Source organism: Bos javanicus, chromosome 11 (genome assembly GCF_032452875.1).
Source record: "Bos javanicus breed banteng chromosome 11, ARS-OSU_banteng_1.0, whole genome shotgun sequence".
Lineage (NCBI taxonomy): Eukaryota > Metazoa > Chordata > Mammalia > Artiodactyla > Bovidae > Bos > Bos javanicus.
Window position 1 is genome coordinate 68007242 of NC_083878.1, and position 27375 is coordinate 68034616.

The 27375-nt window shown below is 43.3% G+C and overlaps 1 protein-coding gene across 1 annotated transcript in view; it reads left to right on the forward strand.

The window, feature by feature from the left end:
* The window catches only part of ANXA4 (annexin A4), a 74496-nt gene that overhangs the window by 23764 nt on the left and 23357 nt on the right, over nt 1-27375 (forward strand). The window contains exons 2-6 of the mRNA XM_061432890.1: nt 4134-4185; nt 17216-17303; nt 22708-22802; nt 25873-25986; nt 26817-26907. Coding sequence (XP_061288874.1) covers nt 4183-4185; nt 17216-17303; nt 22708-22802; nt 25873-25986; nt 26817-26907 — 391 coding nt within the window. The 5' untranslated portion in view covers nt 4134-4182. The remainder of the gene's footprint in view (nt 1-4133; nt 4186-17215; nt 17304-22707; nt 22803-25872; nt 25987-26816; nt 26908-27375) is intronic.

The window sequence follows — 27375 nt, forward strand, 5'->3', positions numbered from 1 at the left end:
TCCCAGGTGGCTCAGTGGTAAAGATTCCACCTGCCGAGCAGGAGGCATGGATGGGTTCAATCCCTGGGTTGGGAAACCCACTGCAGTATTCTTGCCTGGAAAATTCCATGGACAGAAAAGCCTGGTGGGTTGCAGGCCATGGGGTTGCAGAGTCGGACACGACTTAGTGGCTAAACAACAATTTACAGCATATTACTCCCTTATGGTGGCTAAACAACAATTTACAGCATATTACTCCCTTATGCAAAGGAATATGTATTCCCTTGGGATAAGTCTCTTATGTTGAGTTACCAGCTTTCTTTCAGTTGCTCTAAAACTATGTCCTAAAACCCTCGAGAGCCCTGTCCTGAGCCTTAGGTGTCTGTTTCTCTCTGTTTAGTTGCTCAGTCGTGTCCAACTCTTTACGACCCCATAGACTATAGCCTGCTAGGCTTCTCTATCCATGGGATTTTTCAGGCAAGAATTAGAGTGGGTTGCCATTTCCTCCTCCAGGGGATATTCCTGGCCCAGGGATCAAACCCACGTCTCCAATGTCTCATGCATTGCAGGCAGATTCTTTTCCACTGAGCCATCGGGGAAGCCCTAGGTGAGGAGTTCACATATTACAAAGAAGATGCAGGTTCCCACCCACATATTGGTTTTTTAAAAGACATCTCAAACATATGGTCTCTTCAGGCTTCATCTTTCCATCTTGAAGAGTCCTGATGCTTTTAAGGTCGTTTGAGCTATGCCCCAAACTGAATGTGTCTGCATTTCCCAGATGTAAAGTTTGAGGCACAGTTGCTAATAATTTGCCCCTCCCCTGACCCTTGAGCTGCAAAAGGAGCTTATAGAACCTCAAAGTTGTATACAACAACAGAGTCTGGGTCACTGTGAACTTGGTCATACTGATCAGCTTATGGTATTGTAAGCTGGCCCTCAGAGAGAGAGAGCAAAAGAATCAAGGAGGCTGAGGCAGAAAAGGTTCTTTAGAGTAGTTGTCCCCAACCTCTTTGGCACCAGGGACTGGTTTCATGGAAGACAGTTTTTCCATGGACTGGAAGCGGGGGGGCGGGTGGCGATGGTTTTGGGATGATTCCAGGACATTATATTTACTGTTTGTTTTATTTCTATTATTATATCAGCTCCACTTCGGATCATCAGGCACTAGATCCCAGAGGTTGGGGGTCCTTGCTATAAGAATCCTTGGCTCTATACGTGGACATGTGGGCGAGCTTTTACAGATGGAAAAGGGCCTTTCATCTTCTGGGGGCTGATGGTTCTGTGGAATTGAGAAGAGGCCTACAGCAATTCTGTGTTGCGGGACGGATGTGTTCAATTCCTTCCCTATGCTATGCTAAGTCGCTTCAGTCATGTCTGACTCTGTGTGACCCCATAGATGGCAGCCCACCAGGCTCCCCCATCCCTGGGATTCTCCAGGCAAGAACACTGGAGTGGGTTGCCATTTCCTTCTCCAACGCATGAAAGTGAAAAGTGAAAGGGAAGTCGCTCAGTCATGTCTGACTCTTGGCGACCCCATGGACTGCAGCCTACCAGGCTCCTCCGTCCATGGGATTTTCCAGGCAAGAGTACTGGAGTGGGGTGCCATTGCCTTCTCCAATTCTTTCCCTACTCCTGCCTAATTATTGAGGTGCCAGGTACTGTGCTAGTCAGCATTTGTGTGGGTTCACTTTACACGTATTATCTGCTATCTAATCAAAGAATCAAAGGGTGCCATTGACTGCATTCGTTTCTAAAATCTATTTAGAAACTCAGTTGATACTAGTAAATAATAAATACACAACAGCTGTTTTTATATAAATGGACTTACTCTGTGTGCTGTCCAAGTTTTAAAATACATTGTCTGGCTAAAAGCACCCTGTGTTCAAATGTGACACAGCTTCTTCCTGTGGTAAAATATTTCTAGCTCACTGAATAATGACTCTCAGTATTTCCAGAAGGCTTTGCTCAAACCACCACTGAAATCTGAATTTTATAGAATGTTTGTGTGTCATGAAATACAATTCCTTTGATTTTTGGTCGACTGTTGAAAATGTTAAAAATGTTTCTCGCTGATACACTGTTTAAAATTAGAATGTGGCCCCTGAGCTGGTTTGTTGATCCCTGTTCTGTACCATTATCCTATTGTATTTTCATCTTACTGGTATCAAATTGTCTTATGTAGTCATCTCTTTATTTGTTGTCAGTCTTTCCTGAAACAAGGTAAGCTCCTTGAAGGCAGGTTCCTTGTCTTATTCACCATATTATCTCTATCAATGAAAACAATGACTGAGATACAGAGGTGTGTTACGAATATTTAGTGATTGAATGTATAAATTCAGATAATTCAGGAGCCACTAATTCCAGTAACGTCTTCCTTCCAAAAAAGTCATGTGTAAATCCTATCCCAGGGTCCACATCTGCCCAGATCTTTGCCTATTTTAGTACAGATCTTTGTTCCTGTACTATTAATAGTATCTCAAGCCTTCCTGACTCCTTGGCTTTGACTCTAGTCTACCCTCTAGTATAGTAACTTGCTAAAGTATGTTTTGTCTTACTTTATTTCTCTGCAAAACCCAACCCTTTCACTGTTTCTCCACTGCCTACATTATAAGTCAAACTCCTCAGATGGACAGGGCCCTTGATAATCAATTCTCTGCCTGCTTTTCCACCCATAACTCTGAGCCTTCCCTGGAAGGAGCCCTCTGCTCCAGCAGCCTCGCCCTGAAGCCACGGCTCATCCCCACCTCTTCACCTTTGCTCAGTCTGTGCCTCAGAGCCAGTTGACACTTCCCGCAGGAAGGGATTGACCCCCAGGTCAAACGGGATAAGTCTGCAGTGAGTGATGGGAAACAAGGAAGTAGAAGCTGAGCCTCAGAAAGTGGAAGATGAAGAGTGCCTGTGGCCCAGCAGGACTCGGTTGGTGATAAAGTTGGCCAAGAAGGATGCAGTTACTCTGGGGGAATGATAGAACAAGGCTCCGTGGCAGGATTGGGCTTCCCTGGTGGCCGAGCAGTAAAGAATCCACCTGCCAATGTAGGAGGTGTGTGTTCAATCCCTGCGTCAGGAAAATTCCCCTGGAGAAGAAAATGGCAAACCACTCCAGTATTCTTGCCTGGGAAATCCCGTAGCCAGAGGAGCCTGGCGGGCTATAGTCCATGGCGTTGCAAAGAATCGGACACAACTTGGTGACTAAACAATAACAACCACCTGACAGGGTTATATCTAGGCGTGATTTTCAAACCGCTGTGCAGATGGATATTCTGGGAATCTTGTTAAAATGCAGATTCTTGCAGTAGGTCTGGAGTGGGGACCTGGGATTCTGCATTTTAAAGAGCTCATAGGCGATGCCCATGCTTCTGGTTCTGGGATAATTCTTTGAGTTCAAGGATCTCACTAAATGCTCAGAAAAGGAGCCTTTTCTGTAGGACCTGAATGTGAAAACAGGAAGCCAGTGGGTCTGCCCCTCAGAGGCTCGTCTACAATAAAGACATTTTTTGCATTCTAAATGACTGAATACATGTGTGATGGCTCAAGGCTTCTTAATGGAGGAGGTGCTGAAGAACTGAGGGCAAAGTGTGTAAGGCTGTAGCTTAAAGGGGAGAAGCACTTTTAAGTCCTGAGATGGTGGCAGTGACAGTGGCCATTGGGAAAAAGAAAGGTCTAATGTGAGTTGGGCCAGTGGCCTATTATCTTATACAAATGCTTGCGCGCGCGCACACACACACACACACACACGATTCATTCAGGGTAAAGGCTGGAGTGCAGCACTTTTTTCCCTGATGTAGTCAGATTATCTTTTGTCTCCAAGAGGCAACTCTTCTGATCCACTAACACTTCCAGTTTAGAATCTAGGCTTGGCTTGAGTTCAAGTAATGTAGCTCATCCTAACTAAGCAAGAGGGATCATTTCTGTAATGTGTTATCTCCAAGCAGAAGAGCAGCTAGGAGACTGTTTGGCATAATTCACTTGCCTCTTAGAACAGTTTCTCTTTAATGATTAGCTTGGTTCTTGTCTCTTTAGCTAATCAATAGCTGCCCTCTTGATGAAATTGGGTGTTATTTCCCTGTGGCTTAACTTTGTGCAAACTGTGAGTTATCTTGATTAATGATTTTAATGACAGTTCTCTCATCCCCTCTGCTTTTATCACACAGGAACTTCTGCTTGACTGACCGACCCTGACCCTGACATAGCGTCATAGTCATGGTAAGTTGGGGATGGGCTTCACCCTCCCTGGTGCCAGCCCCAGACAGGTACAGGATGTGTAATCAGGGCCTGCTATCTTATACAAAGGGTTGTTTGCTCAACAGAGGGGAGGGAGGAGGAAATGGAAAGGTAGTTTCTTTTTTTTTTTTCAAAAACACCATTTCAGGGCTGGTGAGTCACCTGAAATGCTGGTGAAACACTCTTTCAGGGCTGGTGAGTCTCCTAACCCTGAAAATGAATTCAAAGAGGGACTCCTTTGAATCCTTCTAACATCTTGAAATGCAGAAACAACTTATTTCTCTCTGTAGAAGCATGATGTGTTCGTTGTAGAAACTGTAGGGAAATAAAAAGGAAAAATCCAAAATCCCACCGCATTTCCCAGCAGGAGATGACTGCCGTCCACTTTGGATGCTACCTTATCTTTGTAAGCTCATCTTAGCTTCTCATCTGCTTCCTGCTGCTAGCTGTGGCTGGACTCCTCTGAGCTTCGTTATCTGATCTCTGGGACAGGTAGGGAATTGGATCCCTTTGAGGGTTCCATAAAGCTCCCTGCTTATGTGGAAGCTGAGCCGTTCAGCTGCAAATGTGGCCCTACCTGAGGCTGGCCACCTGCTCTCCTTCTCCTGCCCAAATGAGGAGAATGAGAAATGAGAAGTGAATGGGCAGGTGATGCTTAATCCCTGGTCTTCTGGGAAGAAATAATAGAAGTAGAATCTTATACCCAGAGAGGAGCTGGACATTCTGCCAGCTCTCGATGCCTTCCTTTAGGAAAATGGAGGTGTAAACTATACTGAACAAATAGTAATATACGTTTAGCATTTTTTTTCGTTAGATACTTTAAATTTTCTTCATCATCCCTGACAGTCAAAGGCTTACTCATGTCTGCAGCAAATCTCTCTTATGCTTTCATTTAAAATCTATTTGTTCTTGATGGGTTCTCCCTGGACATGTACAACATTTATTCAGACATGTTTATGGTGTCCCTACTTTGTGTGTGGTATTTGGCTCTGGGGACTCAAAATTAATCAGTTGCTCTTCCTGTTCTGAGCAAGCTCTCAGCCCTGAAGACTATAACCAAGTGATCCTTTCATGGGCTTTCCACTGAGGAAAACTGCCTCAGTTGCTCTCGTTTTTCTTTTTAGAACCTGTTTTCCCATTATGACTATTATTTATTGGACAGATAAAGTATATCTTTAAAGGAAAGGAAAACCATTTGATATAATCAAAGTATTGTAATTCCCTATTATTTTCCATCATTTTAGTTTTAGATCCTACTCATTCGATAGTGGTTTTGGAATAGTAGTAATAAGAACATAAAGAAGAGTTAGTGTATTCACTCTAACCTTTGCTATGCTAGCATATGTTTATATTACATCTTATATTAAAATTATTTACTCTCAATAGTGGAGTTATAGGTGTTTTGATTTTCTTCTTAATTCTTTTAAAAAATTTTATTGAAGCATAGCTGATTTACAATGTCATGTAGGTTTCAGGTATACAGCACAGCTATTCAGATATGTATATATTCTTTTCCCTTATAGGTTATTATATAATATTGAGTAGAGTTCCCTGTGCTACGCAGTAGGTCTTTGTTGGTTATCTGTTTATACATAGTGATGTGTATATGTTAAATCCAACCTCTTAATTTATCCTTCCCCTTCCCACTCAGATTTTCTTCTTAATTTAAAAAAGTTTTTTTTCCAAATCTCTACAATGACCATATGATCCATTTCTAAAAGGAAAGCATGTTTTAAAAGCCATGGTTTTCATATATCTACAAAAAATTTTCAAACGTATAATTTACATATAGTGAAATGCACAGCTCTTATGGTTACTGGTAGACGAGTTTTGACAAATGTACCATGTATCTGCCCTCTTCTTAAGACAGAACATTTCCTCACTTCAGGAAGTTCCTTCATGCCCCTTCCAGATCAGTCTTCTCCCTGTTCTCCACTCCATTCCAGAAATGCAGTCACTGATCTGATTGTTTTTATCACAGATTAGTTTTGTCTGTTCTAGAAGACCCTATAAATGGAATCGCAGAGCGTCTACTCCTTTTTTAGGAGCATTGTATTTTTTGCAGTCCACCCATGGTGCTGTTCAGCAGTTTGTTCCTCCGTTCCTTTTCACTGCTACGTATTTCTTTGTATCATGTTCCAATCTTTTGACATTTACCATCTTCATTATTATTTTAATAACCGAGTAACAGTTCATCGATTGTGATACAATACTGATTTCTAGCTATTTGTTTTCATCATTCTTCCCTACATCCTATGTTCCCTTTTCCTGTTGCCATGAGGAGCCTTCCTTGGGGGGAATCCCCTGCCTTCCCTGAACAGGTAATGATACATTATGCCCTGGAATTGAATCAATATGGATACTTCAGACCTAACAGGCACAAATTTCCCCAGCTTATCTTGTTCCTGAAAAAAAGAGTCCCTAAGAATGCTCACAGATAAGCTATCTTTGCATAGTCCTCCTTTGCATCAGTTCATCTTGTTAGATATTAATTTTAATCCCATACTAGGTACCGACCCCAGTACTTGCCTGGAGAATTCCATGGCCAGAGGAGCCTGGCAGGCTATAGTCCATGGGATTGCAAAGAGTCAGACACATCTGAGTGACTAACACTTCCTTAGTGTCCATCAGCAATGCAGTTTGCTTTAAAAGGCAGTGTTTGAATACCATCCAAAATTCTTTCAATACTGGAATTCCGAAAGAACCTTGTGAAACATTCAACTCAGAAAGCTCTCTCCAGCGGGGGTCAAGGGCTGAGCTAGGCCATTTAGTATTTTGACAGCCAGTCGCCAATTTGCTTGTTGCTATTGATAGATAGTAGAAGAAAACAGGTAATATGCCTGCATTAATTTCATACGGCTGCCATAACAAAGCGCCACAAACTGGCTGGTTTAAAATAATAGAAATTTGTTGTCTTATGTTTCTGGAGGGTGGAAATCCAAAATCAAGGTTTTGGCAGTGCCAAGGTCCCTCTGAAATCCAGAGGGGAATTCTTCCTTGCCTCTTTCTAGCTTCTAGTGGTTTGCTGGCAATTTTAGGCATTCTTCAGCAGAGATGAGTCAACAACATGTCACCATGTGTCTTCTCCCTGAGTGTCTTTGTCTTCACATGCTGTTTTCTAAGGACACCATTCATGTTGAATTAGCAGCTTACCCTTGTCCACCAGTAGGACCTCGTCTTGATTTAATTTATTATAATTGATTAAGTAATTAATTTAATGACAGTATTTCCAAATAAGGGCACAGTCTGAGGTACTGGGGGTTAGGAGTTCAACATACCTTTTTGGGGGGGTGCAATTCAGTGCACAAGGAAGTTTTTTAATTTTTATTTTATATGTTTTTGGCTATGCTGGGTCCTTGTTGGGGTACACAGGTTCTGCGTTGCTGTGCGGGCTTTCTCGAGTTGTGGCAAGCAGGGGCTACTCTCTAGTTGCGGTGCACAGGCTTCTCTTTGCAGTAGTTTCTCTTGTTGTGGGAGCACAGACTCTAGGGTGTGTGGGCTTCACTAGTTTGGCACGTGGGCTCAGTAGTTGTGGCGCATGGCATGTGGCATCTTTCAAAACCAGGGATGGATGGAACCCATGTCCCTTGCATTGGCAGGTAGATTCTTTTAATAACTGAGTAACAGTTCATCCATTGTGATACAATACCAATTTCTAGCTATTTGTTTTCATAGGACCAAGGAAGTTAATGTCATTGATTTCTCTTTTTCTCAGTCAAGTGTAGAAAAGTGATGAGTGTTAGAAGTTCGCCATATTCAGGAGGTGAAAGGCTGGTCTTCCAGCAGATAAGACCCACACCCTCTGGGACCTGAAGCCTTTGGATGGGCTTGACCTGGACCACAGTGGGCATGAGAAGTCCAGCCTAAGGTGGACTAGCTCATAGAGCTCAAGTCTGACTTGCTAAAGAACTGCTCTATGGGTATAAAAATCCTCCATGCCTTTACAGGTCCAGTATACATCCTTGGATCAAATTAAAGAGCATCTTAGATCTATTTTACATTATTTTTGCCACCTTGTACAATGCTCTATTCTAGATTTTGTTTTGACATTACCCCATTGGCTTGCATTAGGGATATTATCAGAAACAGATATAAGAATCTCACTATTATATTTATTATAGAAATGTTACTGAGGTCATGTTGAATTATACTGATGAGAGCCACTTAGGCCACTGAGTTGAGTTTTTCGTTTCATATTTACTGTTTGTACTAAGTGTTTTGCTATATTATCCTCCTTCATTGTTACAACAGCCCTGTGGATTAGTGTCGTTATTATTCTTAACATACAGGTGAGAAAAATGAAACTTCCCCTAGACTACAGAGCTAGGAAGCGTTGAAGCCAAGATTCCAATCTGGATCTGTTCAACTCCAATGCCTGTGCTCCTTCCCACTAAGCTTACTACCTCTCAGAATATGCCCACCATATCTCCTTCACAGAGACCTACAGGTGAAATTTCCCCCAATATTAGGATTCTCTTTACAGAATTCATGACCCCCAAGTGATGCAGAGGAGATGGAGTTAACTGTCTCCATGAATCTGAGATTTTACTGGAGTCATGGGCACCAGTCAAGGCTTATATAAGATGTAAAACCCTCTCCCTTTGCAGTAATTCATAGTGGTCTCCCTAGGCTGTTCTGTGCTATCACCATTACATCCTACCACTGGTAATTTGGTAAATTCTACCATTTGTCAAAAGAGGCATTATCAGAAAACTCAGAAGAAACCTCTGTATGACCTCAGCCCTAAATTTAGCCTTGGTGATCTCTTACTCTCAGCTTGTGAATTCTTAGCATCTTAAAAGCACATAGCACCCATTATGAGCAGAGCAAGGTTTCCAGCTATCTGGAACTCCTTTGCCATCTGGGAACCATGGATATCAGGCAGATCCTCCCCTATCTGCTGTCTCCACAAATCAGATGCACATCACACCTGACAGATGAACTAAGGGAAAGTGGACGACACAGAACAATTTTTGGAAGTGCTAGCTATGACTAATTAGTCCAGTTTCAATGACAAGAAAACAGAATTCAGAATAGCAAAGCACAGATTGTTAACAAGTTATAGTCATATTTTGTGTCAGTGAACAGAGGGGAAGATAAATGAAAAACCAAAGCTAGTTTGATTCTTCCTCCTGCTGCTAAATCAGGAAGCCCAGAAGAGCTCCACTAATTCAGGTTGCCTCTCGCTACACACAGCATGGGCTTCCCTGGTGACTCAGCTGGTAAAGAATCCACCTGCAATGTGGAAGACCTGGGTTCGATCCCTGGGTGGGGCAGTTCCCTTGGAGAAGAGCTAAGCTACCTACTCCAGTATTCTTGGGCTTTCCTGATGGCTCAGACAGTAAAGAATCTGCCTGCAATGCAGAAGACCTGGGTTCGATCCCTGGGTTTAGGAAATCCCCTGGAGAGGGGAACAGCTACCCACTCCAGTATTCTGGGCTAAAGAATTCCAGGGACTATTCCATGGGGTCTCAAAGAGTCAGACACAACTGAGCGACTTTCACTTGCACACACAGTACGAAGAACAGCAGGGTTTTTCCTGGGCAGATGATCTCTTTTCCTCTCGTGAACACTGCAGTTCTCCTTACTGATTACAATTCTGTCTTGCTTTGGCTTCTAGGCAGAAAAATCTGTGTCTCACATCAAAAAACTACACTGACCCCCTAAGTCTCTATTTCCATTTCCTTTCTACCCCCTCCTTTACTGTAATGGGTTTGGCATAAGCCCTCTTGGAGGAGGTTGCCATTAACCCCACCATAGAGCTGCCAGAACTCACACACAACTGGGGAAACAGACTCTTGGAGGGCACAGACAAAACATTGTGCACACCAGAACCCAGGAGAAAGGAGCAGTGACCCCACAAGAGACTGATCCAGACTTGCCCATGAGTGTCCAGGAGTTTCCGGAGAGGCGTGGGTCAGCTATGGCCTGCTACTGGGTCGGGGGCACTGAGTTCAGCAGTACATGCCTGGGACCTTCTGAAGGAGGTCGCCATTATCTTCATTACGTCTACCATACAGGGTGAGAACACAGCCCTGCCCATCAACAGGAAATTGGATTAAAGATTTACTGAGCATGGCCCTGCCCATCAGAACAAGACTCAGTTTCCCCTTTAGTCAGTCTCTCCCATCAGGAAGCTTCCATAAGCCTCTTATCCATCAGAGGGCAGACATAATGGAAACTACAGTCACAGAAAACTAACCAATCTGATCACATGGACCACAGTCTTGTCTAACTCAATGAAAGTTTGACCCATGCTGTGTAGGGCCATCCAAGACAGACAGGTCATGCTGAAGAGTTCTGATAAAATGTGGTCCACTGGAAAAGGAATGGCAAACCACTTCAGTATTCTTATCTTGAGAACCCCATGAACGGTATGAAAAGGCATAAAGATAGGACACTGAAAGATGAACTTGCCAGGTTAGTAGGTGCCCAATATGCTACTGGAGATCAGTGGAGAAATAACTCCAGAAAGAATAAAGAGACAGAGCCAAAGCAAAAACGACACCCAGTTGTGGATGTGACTGGTGATGGAGGTAAAGTCCGATGCTGTAGAGAGCAATATTGCATAGGAACCTGGAATGTTAGGTCCATGAATCAAGGCAAATTGGAAGTGGTCAAACAGGAGATGGCAAGAGTGAACATCGACATTTTAGGAATCAGCGAGCTAAAATGGACTGGAATGGGTGAATTTAACTTAGATGACCATTACATCTACTACTGTGGGCAAGAATCCCTTAGAAGAAATGGAGTACCCATCATAGTCAACAAAAGAGTCTGAAATGCAGTACTTGGATGCAGTCTCAAAAGTGGCAGAATGATCTTTGTTCGTTCCTAAGGCAAACCATTTGATATCACAGTAATCCAAGTCTATGCCCCAACCAGAATTGCTGAAGAAGCTGAAGTTGAACGGTTCTGTGAAGACCTACAAGACCTTCTAGAACTAACACCCAAAAAAAGATGTCCTTTTCATTTATAGGGGACTGCGATGCAAAAGTAGGAAATGAAGAGATACATGGAGTAACAGGCAAATTTGGCCTTGGAGTACAGAATTAAGCAGGGCAAAGTCTAATAGAGTTTTGCCAAGAGAACGCACTGGTCATAGCAAACACTGTTTTCCAACAACACAAGAGAAGACTGTACACGTGGACATCAGCAGATAGTCAATACCGAAACCAGATTGATTATATTCTTTGCAGCCAAAGATGGAGAAGCTCTATACAATCAGCAAAAACAAGACCGGGAGCTGACTGTGGCTCAGATCATGAACCACTAGGCCATTCTGGTATGACCTAAATCAAATCCCTTACGATTATGTAGTGGAAGTGACAAATAGATTCAAGGGATTAGATCTGATAGACAGAGTGCCAGAAGAATTATGGACGGAGGTTCGTGACATTGTACAGGAAGCAGGGATCAAAACCATCCCCAAGAAAAAGCAATGCAAAAAGGCAAGATAGTTGTCCGAGGAGGACTTACAAATAGCTATGAAAAGAAGAGAAGTGAAACACAAGGGAGAAAAAGAAAGATATATCCATCTGAATGCTGAATTCCAAAAAACAGCAAGGAGAGATAAGAAAACCTTCCTCAGTGATCATTGCAAAGAAACAGAGGGAAACAACAGAATGGGAAAGACTAAAGATCTCTTCAAGAAAATTAGAGATACCAAGGGAACATTTCTTGCAAAGATAGTCACAATAAAGGACAGAAATTGTATGGACCTAACAGAAGCAGGAGATATTAAGAAGAGGTGGCAAGAAGACACAGAAGAACTATACAAAAAAGATCTTTATGACCCAGATACACGATTGTGTGATCACTCACCTGGAGCCAGATATCTTGGAATGCAAAGTCAAGTGGCCCTTAGGAAGCATCACTCTGAACAAAGCTAGTGGAGGTGATGGAATTTCAGTTGAGCTATTTCAAATCCTGAAAGATGATGCTGTGAAAGTGTTGCACTCAACATGCCAGCAAATTTGGAAAACTCAGTAGTGGCCACAGGACTGGAAAAGGTCAGCTTTCATTCCAATTCCAAAGAAAGGCAATGCCAAAGAATGCTCAAACTGTTGCACAATTGCACTCATCTCACAAGCTAGCAAAGTAATGCTCAAAATTTTCCAAGCCAGGTTTCAACAGTACATGAACCATGAACTTCCAGATGTTCAAACTGGATTAAGAAAAGGCAGAGGAACCAGAGATCAACTTGCCAACATCTGTTGGGTCATTGAAAAAGCAAGAGAGTTCCAGAAAAAGAGAGTTCCAGAAAAACATCTATTTCTGCTTTATTGATTATGTCAAAGCCTTTGACTGTGTGGATCACAATAAACTGTGGAAAATTCTGAAAGAGATGGGAATACCAGACCACCTGATCTGCCTCTTGAGAAATCTGTATGCAGGTCAGGAAGCAACAGTTAGAACTGGACATGGAACAACAGACTGGTTCCAAATAAGAAAAGGAGTACGTCAAGGCTGTATTTTGTCACCCTGCTTATTTAACTTATATGCAGAGTACATCATGAGAAACGCTGGGCTGGATGAAGCACAAGCTGGAATCAAGATTGCCGGAAGAAATATCAATCACCTCAGATATGCAGATGATACCACACTTATTGCAGAAAGCAAAGAAGAACTTAAGAGCCTCTTGTTGAAAGTGAAAGAGGAGAGTGAAAAAGTTGGCTTAAAACTCAACATTCAGAAAATGAAGATCATGGCATCTGGTCCCATCACTTCATGGCAAGTAGATGGGGAAACAGTGGAAACAGTGACAGCTTTTATTTTGGGGGGCTCCAAAATCATTGCAGATGGTGACTGCAGCCATGAAATTAAAAGATGTTTGCTTCTTAAAAGAAAAGCTATGACAAACCTAGACAGCATATTAAAAAACAGAGACATTACTTTGCCAACAAAGGTCCAGTAGTCATGTATGGATGTGAGAGTTGGACTATAAAGAAAGCTGAGCACTAAAAAATTGGTGCTTTTGAACTGTGGTGTTAGAGAAGACTCTTGAGAGTCCCTTGGACTGCAAGGAGATCAAACCAGTCCATCCTAAAGGAAATCAGTCCTGAATATTCATTGGAAGGACTGATGCTGAAGCTGAAACTCCAATACTTTGGCCATCTGATTCAAAGAGCTGACTCATTGGAAAAGACCCTGATGCTGGGAAAGATTGAGGGCAGGAGGAGAAGGGGACGATAGAGGATGAGATGGTTGGATGGGATCACTGATTCGATGGACATGAGTTTGTGCAAGCTCCGAGAGTTGGTGATGGACAGGGAAGCCTGGTGTGCTGCGGTCCATGGGGTCACAAAGAGTCGGACATTACTGAGTAACTGAATTGAACTCAAGTTACCGTAATTTCCTATGCTTTGTTCATTCACTAATTTTTTTCATCTATTTTATATTGAATAATATGTATTTCTCTACGCCGCCTCACATACATTATGCTAAGTCACTTCAGTCATGTCTGACCCTTTGCAACCCCATGGCCTGTAGCCCACCAGGCTTTCCTGTGAGATTCCCCAGGCAAGAATACTGAGTGGGTTGCCATTTCCTCCTCCAGGGGATCTTCCCAACCTAGGGATTGAACCTGAGTCTGTCTCCTGCATTGGTAGGTAGGCAAGGTCTTTACCACTAGTGCCATCTGGGAAGCCCTTATGCTGCTGCTAAGTTGCTTCAGTCGTGTCCAACTCTGTGCGACCCCATAGACGGCAGCCCATTAGGCTCCCCTGTCCCTGGGATTCTCCAGGCAAGAACACTGGAGTGGGTTGCCATTTCCTTCTCCAATGCATGAAAGTGAATGGTGAAAGTGAAGTCGCTCAGTCGTGTCCGACTCTTATCGACCCCATGAACTGTGGCCCACCAGGCTCCTCCGTCCATGGGATTTTCCAGGCAAGAGAGCTGGAGTGGGGTGCCGTTGCCTTCTCTGGAAGCCCTTATAAATAACATCAATTTAAAAATAGCATTAATAATTTAGTAAATACATTAGAAATACTCAGGGCACCTTGATCTTAATCAGTACATTATCTCTAAGTCAGAATTCAATTAAATGGTTCCTACTGGTCACTAACCCATGTTTTTCTTGTTGACATTTTTAGTTTTTAGTATGTATTTGCAGAATCTACTAGTCTCTACTAACTTTTTATCCCTCTTACACATCAGAGTGTGTCTCACTTTAAGGCATGATGATTTCTGGTGATGCTAATCCTCACCTTCAGTATCTAGAGCTGCTATCTCCTCCTCCTGATGCCCCCTCCTTCCCTCTGCCACTCCGTCAGGCTTCTGTCTCCTCCATTCCACTGCTGAAGCTCTTGTCAGGGTCACCAGGACCTTCCATGTTCGCAGATCTGACCATTGTTTCTGTACCCTCTGCCCACACCTACCTTAGCAGGCACTGACCTCTCCCTCCTTCGTCAGCCTCTGGACAACACACAGTCCTGGTTTTCCTTTTATTGGCCCCTCAAGGGCAAGTCCTTCTTGGCCATCCATTTGGGTCCTTCTCTGCTAACACTGCTGCTAGAGAGGTCTAGGCTTGTCCTAGGACCCCTGTTCTTCAGTTTCTCCCCAGGTCATTTTGTCTGCTACCATCCAAATGCTGATATGTCCTAAATGTATTACTGGAGACTTGCTCTCTAGATGTACGTTGTACAGCCAGCCATTCTAGACTCCATTTGGATGTTTAACAAACATCCCAAACTTAACGTTTTGAAAATAGAATTTCTAAATCCCTCTCCTCACTGCCATCTCAAATCTGGTAGTCTCCAGCTTTCCCCATCTGCGTAAATGATACCACTCTCTACTTGGCTGCTTAAGGAAATGATTTAGAGTTACATTTGCTTCTTTTCTTTCCTCACCTCCCACATCAGTCCATCAGCAAATTCTGCCTCCTTTCCTCCAAAACATGTGCTGAGTCTTTCTGTGTCCATTTTTGCTATCTCACCCTCGTTTACCATCATATCCCTGGATCTTGGCCCAGATTCTCAACTGGTCTCTGTATCTCCATACAGTAGCTCAAGTGATCTTTTAAATATATAAATCAGACAATCTCCTCCATCCCTTTGCTAAAGACCTGCCAGTGGCTCATAACACATTTAGAATAAAATAGAAAATCCTCACCAACTTTTGTGCTCCCGTGGAAGCTCAGATGGTAAAGAGTCTACCTGCAATGCGGGACACCCGGGTTTAATCCCTGGGTCAGGAAGATCCCCTGGAGAAGGAAATGGCAACCCACTCCAGTATTCTTGTCTGAAAAATCCCATGGACAGAGGAACCTGATGGGCTACCGTCCATGGGGTCGCAAAGAGTTAGATACTACTGAGCCACTAACACCTTTCACTTCTCACCAGCTTGTGAAGACTCATTCTGCCCTCGTCATGTCTCTTATTTTATTATGAAAAGTGTAAACACATACAAAAGCAGATTGAATAATAAAAAGAACCCTTTTGTACCTATAATTATTATTAACTCATGGTAAACAATTATTATATAATCATAACTCATATAATTAATAATATTATATTATTATTACTATTCATTCATGGTCAACCTGTTTCTTCTGTGTCTCCACTTCCCCCAACCTGTAATTTTGAAGCAAATTCCAATCATCTTATCCTCTCATCTGTAAACTCTTTCAATGTGTATAAGATTCGACTCCTAAAAAAATGTAAGCACAAAGACATTATTACACCTAAAAATGTTAACATTAATTGCTTAATGGCATCAAATATCAAGTCCATGTTCAGGGCTTCCCAGGTGGCTCAGTGGTAAAGGATCCTCCTGCCATTGCAGGAGACATGGGTTCAATCCCTGGGTCAGGGAAATTCCCTGGAGAAGGAAATGACAACCCACTCCAGTGTTCTTGCCTGGGAAATCCCTCGGACAGAGGAGCCTGGTGGTCTACGGTCCGTGGGGTCACAAAGAGTCGAACACAACTGAGCAACTGAACAGCAGCAGCAGCATGTTCTGTTACATGTAATTGGTAGCGTTGGAATGCAAGCCTCTGGAACCAACTACCCCTCTACATTCATCACCCCACTTTTATGTAAGGTGGTATCTATTTCCCTCCCTTTCTTGGAAAAGGAGCAAAGTGGCCTAAATTTGATACCCTAAATGCCGTTATGAAAAAGGAACAAATTCAAGTAGGCAATTAATATAAAAGCATCCATCTTACTTTAAAAAAATTGTCCAATTACCTCATAAATGTCATTTTCTTTTTAACTATTTGATTCAGGATCCCAATAAGGTTTACCCATTTTGATTATTGAAATGCATTTTAAATCTCTTTCCCCTCCAAGTTATATTTCCCCTCCATTTCTCTCTTTTCTGATTCTTCTTGCAATTTGTTTGTTAAAGAACCTAGAGCATTCGTCAAGTAGTGTTGCTCACAGTCTGGATTGTGCTGATGACAGCCCTGTTGTGTGGGCCAACATTTTCCTCCTCCTCTTCTTGATCATAAATTGGTGTTTGACCCAAGAGGCTTGATTGGATTCGGGTTTGATTTCCCACTTTCTGGGGAGACAAGATTACTTCAAAGGTAGTGGTGTCACTATCTTAGCCCTCCCCAGCTTGCCCTCCAGCTCGAGTCCCACTGGCCTCTGTTCCACTCCTCCGTCAGAAGCCAGCTCCAGCTCAGGGCCTCAGCTGTTACCTCTGCCTGCCACACTTTCCCCCGGATCTTTGCATAGTCAGCTGCTTCCTGTCACTCAGGCCTCAGCCTGAACGCCGCTCCTCGGGGCAGCCCCTCACGACCTCTCTCTGCGCTGTAGCCCCTTTCACCTCGGGCTGCCTGGCGGAATGTTTATTTATTGGCTTCTTTACTGTCTACCTCTGGCCGAACTTGAACATCAGCCACAAGGGAACAAGAGCCTCATCTCTCCCAGTCACTGCTGTATCCCCTCCCCGGACGAATGTCTGGCCCCTGGTGGGTGCTTAGCAAACGTTTGTCGTGCGAGATGCCACCGTGCTGGTAGGAAGGCGCCTCTTGGTCACATCTTTCTGTCTTTCTTTGTGCACTCAGGCAGCCAAGGGAGGCACTGTCAAAGCCGCTTCAGGCTTCAATGCTGCCGAAGATGCCCAGACCCTGAGGAAGGCCATGAAAGGGCTTGGTAAGTGTCCCACTGGCGGTGAACATCCCCTGTGTGTCCCACATCCCAGAGTCGCCCAGAGGGTGTTGTGTCCACAAGCAAATCTATGTCTCACTCTAAGAAAACACAGTGGGGACAAGGTGACTTTTCAAGACAAGCTGGAAGAGAGAGCTTTTACTATAGACTTTTAAATGTGATAAACTCATTCTGAACTTCCCCAGTTAATTTCATTCCAGCATTATTTGAGAAATGTATTTGTCTTGTAGTTAACCCAGGCATGGATGTTGTGCCAGAAGGTTAACAAAGCATTTTGACAAATATTATGTGAATGGGTAGATAAAATAATCCCGTGATACAATGAGAGCAGCTGGTGCAGTTGTTATTCTTGCCCCATTTTATAGACGGGAAACAGACTCAGATAAGTTATGTGATAAGATACCGAGTAAGTGGAGTTGAACCTTGAGTCACGCACAAAGAACCCTTCCTAAGCTGGGGCCTGCCAACTCTAAGTCCACGTTCTTTCCCTTGAGTCAGGCCCTGGGGTTCTTTGCTCCTGTGACAGGCGTGGCTGGGACAGTACCCCCGGGCAGTGTGTAGGACTTTATGTGAGAAGGTTGTGTGTATGTGATTAGAAGGGCTTATCTTCCAGTGCACCGACCTCTGGGAGCTCCCTAGGGCCAAGGCCTCTCTCCAGGTGGACATAGCCATGCCCGGCACTGCAGGTTCCACTGACCTAGACCCTCCTTCCAGACTTACCTGAGTGGACATTTGGCCAGAGAAGTGCTCTCTGTTTCATACCTGCTATTTAAAATCTCCTTAAGATTTGGCTAAAGACATATGACCATGAGGCGTTATTTCCCAGTTTTTCTATCCGCACAGAATTCATCTTGCTCAGGCCCAATACTACTAGCAGCAACAATAACCATTATTAAGCTCTACTATGTGTCAGGCATGATGTGTTGCATAGATTATGTTTTAATTCTGACAGCAGCTTGTTTTACTAATGAGAAAGTTGAGGTTTAGTGAGATCAGCTAACTTGCCCAAGGTCTCTGGAGCAGGATGTGTTTGTTAAAGTCAGGATCCTAGGCAAGTCCAGGCATTCTGACTCTGGAAGTGGAGCTTAAGCCGCTGTACTATCCTGCTGCTTACCCTCGAATAGGACATTGCCTTGAATCTATCTTCTCATTTTCCCTTTTTCATAAATAAAATGGAAAAAGTACTTGGCCTACTCGTTTTTCAAGTGTATCCTAATTCTTTGGTGGATAGCAAGAGCTCTGTAATTTGGAACATAGACCACATGACATTCAGAATTCTCAGAGTCAGGAGGCATTCGATACCACCAGCCGTTTTCAGTGCCTGCTGTGTGGGCCAATGCGAGAAAGACAGTCAGGAGACAAGGACCATAAACCTAATCCTGTGGTCCAATCATCCAGGGATGCTAGGTGGTAAAGGCATTCATGGAAATACGATCAGTTAGTAATATGATAGGGACGGAGGGGCACAAGATCCCATTAGGAGTCAGAGGGATCACATTTCATTTAGGGGCATCAGGCAAAACTTCTTGGAGGATATAGAAATTGAGATGGGCCTTGGGAGATGAGTTTATTCGATAAATAGACAAGAGAGAATGTGTTTCAGGTGAATGGAGCTGCATGAGCAAAGCATGGGATGAAAGTGAGCATCGCCCTGTTTTGCATTTTAGCTGAGGCCTCAGGGAGTCAAGATAAATACATGGCTTGTGGCAGGAATGTACTGGCAAAGTAGGTGTTGGCTGATTAGGAGACTTCTGGGAAGGCAGGAGCCATAGAGGGGTCCTAGGGTACTGCTGACATGGAGGCTGACCCAGAGGCATAGCCCAGCAAACAAATGCCAGAATCAGGATGCTAGATGGAGGGGGTTAGGGAGACAATAACCCATAGGTTGGTATGGTAAGGAGGTTAGGAGAACAGAGTACAGTATAGTCGGGTCAAGTACAGGAATTCAAGAACAGAGTCTCTGGATTTGGCTGCCTGTATGCTTTTATGCGGGGTCTGCCCTGGTGACTCAGAGGTTAAAGCCTCTGCCTGCAATGCGGGAGACCTGGGTTATGTGGATATTTACAATAGTGAATGGGGTGCTATTGAGGGTCCCAAAGGCCAGACTCCAGAGCTTGTACTAAATCCAACAGGTGGTGGGGAGCCATCATGTATCCTAAGCAGAGGAAAGACACTGTGAGAGTTTGTCCTTTTAGGAAAATGAATCTGGCAGGACTCTGGAAAGACCGATTAGGAGGTAAGACTACTAGAGGTAAACTTTATAGTTATCTAAGAAGAAACCCTGAACTGGAGTGGTCGTGGTAGGAATTAAAAAGAGAGGACAGATGCAGAAAGGATTTTAGAGCTGGATTTTGCATATTCAAGAACTCTGAATGTGAAGGAAGAGAGCAGTTTAAATAATCAAAGCTATTTTGAGGATTCAAGTCTAACAGACCAGAAGAAGGGTAGTGCCTTTCACAGAAATGGGGTAAAAAAGCAAAAGGTGATGAACCTTCTCCCCTCAGCTGAAAAAGAGTTTTGGAAAAAGGATGGTTGTATCTATTCAGTTCAGTTCAGTTGCTCAGTCGTGACTGACTCTTTGTGACCCCATGGACTGCAGCACACCAGGCTTCCCTGTCCATCACCAACTCCCAGAGCTTACTCAAACTCATGTCCATCAAGTCAGTGATGCCATCCAACTGTCTATCCTCTGTCGTCCCCTTCTCCTCCCACCTTCAATCTTTCACAGCATCAGGGTCTTTTCCAGTGAATCAGTTCTTCGCATGAGGTGACCCAAAGTATTGGAGTTTCAGCTTCAGCATCAGTCCTTCCAATGAATATCAGGACTGATTTCCTTTAGGATTGACTGGTTTGCTCTCCTTGCAATCCAAGGGACTCTCAAGAGTCTTCTCCAACACCATAGTTCAAAAGCATCAATTCTTCGGTGCTCAGGTTTCTTTATAGTCCAACTCTCACATCCAAACATGACTACTGGAAAAACCACAGCTTTGACTAGATGGACCTTTGTTGGCAAAGTAATATCTCTGCTTTTTAATATGCTATCTGGGTTGATCATAATTTCATGTCTACAATCACCATCTGCAGTGATTTTGGAACCCCAAAAAGTAAAGTCTGTCACTGTTTCCATTGTTTCCTCATTTGCCATGAAGTAATGGGACCAGATGCCATGATCTTAGTTTTCTGAATGTTGAGTTTTAAGCCAACTTTTTCACTCTGCTCTTTCACTTTCATCAAGAGGCTCTTAAGTTGTTCTTCACTTCCTGCCATAAGGATGGTATCCTCTGCATATCTGAGGTTGTATCTATTATCCTCTTATTAAAAAAAAGAACAGAGAATAGATTCCTAAGGTATGTAAACTTAAAATTCTATAGCTTCCTCTCTACACCTCATATTTTTGTAGATCTGTAATTTTGCAAAGAATGTATGTATTTTTCATTTCTCCCTGAAATATTTAAATAGACTCTCCTCTGTAGCTCATCACAACTCCCCATATAGTATAAACAATAAAAAAGATTGAACACTCACCCTTCATATATGAACATCCAGGTGTGACTAAGATGAGGGGCAAATTTGAAGGATCAGAATAAAGTCTCTCTGTAAAAGCTGCTGCAAAAAAAAACCAGACAAACAAAATTTATGACATTTTTAATTTGAATTCATAGTGGAAAAGTTTGGTAGGATAATGCATCATGGGAATTCATGGGCGGTTATAAAAAGTTTCACATCGATAAAGAAGATGTGGTACATATATACGATGGAATATTGCTCAGCCACAAAATGAACAAAATAATGCCATTTGCAGCGACATGGATGCAACTGGAAATTAACTAAGACAGAGAAAGACAAGTAACATATCAGTTAATGTGGAATCTAAAATATGGCACAAACGAACCTATCTACAAAACATACTTGAAGACATAGAGAACAGACTTGTGGTTGCCAAGGAGGAGGCAGGGAGAGATGGATTGGGAGTTTGGGGTTGGTAGATGCAAAAAAGTATTGCAATTTAGAGCGGATAAACAACAAGGCCCTAATGTATAACACAGAGAACTATATTGAATGTCCTGTGATAAACCATAATGGAAAAGAATAATTTTTGAAATGTATATATGTGTAAAAAAAAAAAAAAAGGAAAATGAGTTGGTTTCTATAACATTTGCACAGGGCTTCCCAGGTGGCCCAGTGGTAAAGAATTTGCCTGTCAATGCAGGAGATGCAAGAGACGAGGGTTTCATCCCTGGGTCAGGAAGATTTCCTGGAGGAGGAAATGGCAATCCACTCCAGTATTCTTGCCTGGAAAATTCCAGGGACAAAGGACCCTGACAGGCTACAGTCCATGGGGCCGCAAAGAGTTGGACATGACTGAACAACTGAGCACATACACACACACCGTGACATTTGCAACAACAAAAAGTTCAAATGACTTTTTTTTTTTTCCCCAGGAAAAAAGAGCACAAAAGTCTATTTTTATTTATTGTAAACATTTCCAAAAGATAAGAAGTAGTCTACCATAAGAATCACTCAAATGAAAACTTTTAATAAAGTTAAAAAATGTTCTAATCAGAGATCAGAAAAGAGAGCTTGGAAAAGAAAAACACAATTATAGATCTTAAAAAGGAGTAGATACTATCAGCTGCCAATTTAAACCCTATGAAGTGCCAAATGGTGAATTTTGAAAATGAATTTGAACTGTTTCAAAACTCAGAGAAGATAATAAAGAGATAAAAGTGAGGAGCGAAAGGTAAGAACATGGATGATAAATATGGGTGATCCAAAGACTCTGAGAATTCCAGAGAAGGGGAAACGTGTGATCCTGGTCAACACGTACTGACTGTTAGCAAGCACTGGTCATTGTGCTAAGTAATGCACTGGTTTGTTTTATTTAACACTTGCAGCAGCCCTGGTAGGAAAGTACTGTGATCATGCACGTTTATAGATAAGGAAACTAAAGCTCAGAGACCTCAACTCTTTTGTCTAGTGGTAAATAACTAGTGGGGCTTCCCTGGTGCCTCGGTGGTTAAGAATCCACCTGCCAGTGCAGGAAATGCAAGAGACAAGGGATTGATCCCTGGGTCAAAAAATCCCCTGCAGGAGGAAACGGCAACCCACTCCAGTATTCTTGCCTTGAAAATTCCATGGACAGAGTAGCCTGGCAGGCTACAGTCCATAAGGTCTCGAAAGAGCTGGACATGACTTTGCAACTAAGCAACAGCAACATATAACTAAATTTAGTGTCTGTTTCCCTTCAAAATAGACAAACACTCCGAATAAGAACTTCTTTTCTTAGAAAGCTCTGTGTATGTGTTAGGGTTATGCCAGTGTCCTCAGAGGAGCCCACATTCTCATTCCTCGCTCAAATCGCATTCCCTCCCTGTCTCCTCTCCACCAGGCACAGATGAAGATGCCATCATCAACGTCCTGGCCTATCGCAGCACGGCCCAGCGCCAGGAAATCCGGACAGCCTACAAGACCACCATCGGCAGGGTAGGCCTGTGCTGTCCGCCTTGACGAGGGATCTCTCAGGCAACAGGGAAGCAGGGACCCCTTCCTACTTGGTTCCTGAAGCAGTGGCCCTTTGTTTTGGGTTTTTAAAACTTAATTTTATATTGCTGTCTTTGGCTGTGTTGGGTCATCATTGCTGTGTGGGCTTTTCTCTAGTTGCGGCAAGGAGGGCTTTTCTCTAGTTGTGCTTCTCACTGCAGTGGCTTTTCCTATTTTGGAGCACAGGCTCTAGAGCACCCAGGCTTCAGGAGTTATGGTTCTGGGGCTCTAGAACACAGGCTCAATAGTTGTGGCACATGGGCTTAGTTGCTGCTCAGTGTGTGGGATCTTCCTGGACCAGGGATAGAAACCATGTCTCCTGCAGTGGCAGGCAGATTCTATACCACCAAGCCACTGGGGAAGCCCAGACATTTGTTCTTAAAAGATGGATCTTTTGCCTTTTTTAAAGATATTCTTGAAAACAAACAAACAGCTTCAACACGTCCTAGAATTCCTCCACTGTCCAAAGCCAGAAGTGATTTCACGGAGCTCTTGATTCACAAAGCTCAGGCTAAGTTCAGTTTCTTTCCACACAATTTCTTGCAGGGACCTAGTTGTGGGATGGACTCACTGCCCCTACCCGGCTCTGAAGCACCAGGCAGGGCTCTGCTTCCCATGTTCCTTCCCTCAAGCTGGTGGCTTCCTTTGGCCACTTGTGAACAAATTTCCTCCAAACCAATTAAAATATTAAATCCAGTTTGTTCTAAATAGGATCTCCTAGGATTTAGGGTCTATTCTGACTCTTCTACGTAAACCCATTTGTGGTATATATTCATTCCTTTGAACGATCCTCAGTGAGGGTCACCCCTGCCAGTTATAGAATGGGGTTCTGTGTGTGTGTGTGTGTGTATGTGTGTATTTTATTGGCTTGTGCATTCAGAGGTGGTTCACTCACCATGTTTCCCTGAGGAACCCTGTCTCAGTTTCATTTCCAACAGCTCACTTACCAGAGTCATTCACCCGGTCTTATATCACTGAAAGCCTATCTGTGTGATTAGAGAATCTTTTTATTGAGTAAACGTTATCAGTGAGTGCCTCCAGGTCTCAGAGTGCTGTTAACTATGTGATAAGTATTTCTGTTCCTGGATAATTTATAAAAGCTAGTCAGATGAGGCTGTTTCCCAAAGATAGGCATTAAGCTGCTGGGCAGGACAGGCCTGGCTTAGCTCTTCTGGGGAGCATCTACATGCCAACCTTGGCTGGGCTCCAGCGGAGGACAAGATCCTACCCATAAGGTTGCTTGGACTATCTTCTGGGCATTTTAAAGTCTTCTCCATCCCCAAAGAAATTTAGTGAACATGCATGTGGTGCATGAGCTAAAGTGTAGCCACGTATTTGGGGTTGATTTATTCAGCTTTAGAACTAAGCTGATCTGACAGCAGTTTGTTAAGGTGAGCAACCCTAACAGATTGACTGAATGCTAATTTATTTGTTCATTCATTTGTTTGATACATGTGGATTAACATAAAAATAGGTACAATAGATTAAAATATAGTGTTTGTGGACTCAAGTTTGTGAGAATCTGCGATCTGAACTTGAAAGCAAATCACCTCCTTACTAGTTAGTTGATCTTAAACAGGTTCTTAAACTCTCTGACATGTAGGAGGAAATGTGACTATAAATGTGTTTAGAATTTGGTCCTTTGTCCAAGTGATTATTACGTTTCTTTTTAACAATTGAGCCTTAAGAATTAATCATGAATGATTATAAGAATGCAACTAAATGCCTATTTAGAAGAATAGTAGAAAAATAGAAACAGGGTATTGATTAAAGAAATTGTATTACGTCCACATATAGAAATTTCTGTAGCTATTAAAAATATTGTAGGTAAATACTGACTTGGAAATATATTCAGGGTGTGTTCATAAGTGAGCAAACACACTGATCTCGGGACCCCTTTGCCTTCTTAAATTATTGAAGACTTTTTTGTTTTTGCTGGTTACATCTATTAATATTGACCATATTAGAAATTAACACTGAGGATATTTAAAAATAAACATCTGTTAACTGATTTTAAAAACAATTAAAACTCATTGCATGCTAGCAAAAATAACAATTTCAGGAAAAATAGCTTTATATTCCAAAACAAAGTAGTAGTGAGATGATTGGCGTTGTTTTACATTTTCAAATCTCTTTCAGTTCAGTTCAGTTCAGTCGCTCAGTCGTGTCTGACTCATTGCGACCCCATGAATCGCAGCACGCCAGGCCTCCCTGTCCATCACCAACTCCCGGAGTTCACCCAAACTCATGTCCATTGAGTCGGTGATGCCATCCAGCCATCTTGTCCTCTGTCATCTCCTTCTCCTCCTGCCCCCAATTCCTCCCAGCATCAGGGTCTTTTCCAATGAGTCAGCCCTTCTCATGAGGTGGCCAAAATATTGGAGTTTCAGCTTTAGCATCAGTCCTTCCAATGAACACCCAGGACTGATCTCCTTTAGGATGGACTGGTTGGATCTCCTTGCAGTCCAAGGGACTCTCAAGAGTCTTCTCCAACACCACAGTTCAAAAGCATCAATTCTTCAGCACTCAGCTTTCTTTATAGTCCAACTCTCACATCCATACATGACCACTGGAAAAACCATAGCCTTGACTAGACGGACCTTTGTTGGCAAAGTAATGTCTCTGCTGGTGTCTGCTTAACGCAAGACAGCTGGATTCTCATATGTGCTTCTGCATTCACCTTGTTGCGATACCTGGTGTTGGTTACAGTACGAAGAAAACCTGGTCTTGTACAAATAGGTAGTTGGGAAGGGGAGGAGTATTTTCATAGCCTTTTCACATAACTGTGGATCTGTAGACGTGTTGAGTAGGCTTTGGAAAGCTCCACTGGACAGCTGTGAGGGGATGAGGGTGTAATGTCAGATCCGAGCATCTTAGTGTTTTTATGAAGATGGTTTCGAGGACATGAGTCCCCTGAGAGGGTCTTGGAGACCTCAGGCATCCCTGGACATCACCGAGGGCAGCTGGTTTCTGTTACTGGAGCAGCTAAGCAGAGCACTTCCTTGTGTCCCAGGACCTGATGGACGACTTGAAGTCAGAACTGAGTGGCAACTTCGAGCAGGTGATCCTGGGGATGATGACACCCACCGTGCTGTACGATGTGCAGGAGCTGCGAAAGGCCATGAAGGTTCGTGCTCCTCTCCTCCTGCTCTTGGGGCTGGGGGTGCAAAGGCGGACTGCCTCCGGGCTTTCTCAAAAAGCCATGATAGAGGCCTGAGAATGTGGAGGAGGAGGGTGTAGGGGAAGGATTTTCCTTCATTTAAGACAACTTGAAAACAGGACATTACAGTCTAGCAACTGTAACTTCAAAGTTGTTTCCCCAAAAGTTAAGAAATTCTTTCTTCCCTGTGGCCCACTGGGGAGTGATTATACTTGTGGTTGTTGTGTAACTCCAGACAATTTCTTGCCATATCAGCTCCTTTTTTGAGATATGGAACTTTTGACTGACACTGTGAGCGCCTCTTGGGCTGCTGTCAGCTCAGAACCTGCCAAGAGTTCTCAGCCTCCCAAGATGCTAGAGCTACTGTGCCCTACGCCAGGCTCTGCCGATTTTTGGCAACCAAGTACAAAATTCAATTATGACTGCCCTCCTCCCTCACATCAATGAATACTCAGGCTCATGGAAGGTTCTGGGCTAGTCACTGGGAAACAGAGATAACAGCCTTTGCCAGAAGAAGATTCTGCCCTTCAAAGGAAAAGTACAGGGGAGACCAAGGCAAGACAAAACCCCCAGAGGGGGTTCCTAACCAACACCCAAAAACAGCTCATGAAATGTTTGTTATGACTAATAAACATGTTGGAATCTGGATAGGAAAGTTAAAAATGAGCAAATCCTATTCCTGGAACTAGGTGAGTTGTCTTTATTCTCTGCAGATTTCTGGTTATATTCCTCCTGTGTCTGGGACTCAACTTGGTAACCTGATTCATAACACCCTCTCCTCTGGCTTTTACATTTAGGGAGCTGGCACAGATGAAGGCTGCTTGATTGAGATCCTGGCCTCCCGGACACCCGAGGAGATCCGGCGCATAAACCAGACCTACCAGCTGCGTATGTAGCATCTTCAGGGGCCTTGGTGGAGGCCCTGTCCTCTGAGAAGTAGACTGGAGTGGGAGTTTACCCACTGAAACACTGACCACGAGGGAGCCTCAGCTACAAGCTCCGCTGTCAGGCAGATCCCTGTTGATCCAAATGACTGTTGGCTTTTCGAGACTTCTCAGGTGTACCTGCCTCTCTTCTTAGGCTATCCAGTGAAGTGTTTACTACCCTGAAAGCTGAAAAGCTGTTCTTTAGTATCAAGCAGAAATCAAAGGTGTTTATTCAAATGTGGTGGCACCACTGAATCTTAGCTTTCCAGGGAGTGCCCTGGAGGAGCAGTCTCCTCAATTTCTTACCTTCAGACTAGGCTGTAGGTCCCGCAGCCACCTCCAGTGGCAAGACTCCCCTCTTAAAAATCTCCAGAGGAGCCTTTGAAAGAGGCATGCCTTTTTGACCTAAGAATATAATAAAACATGTCCA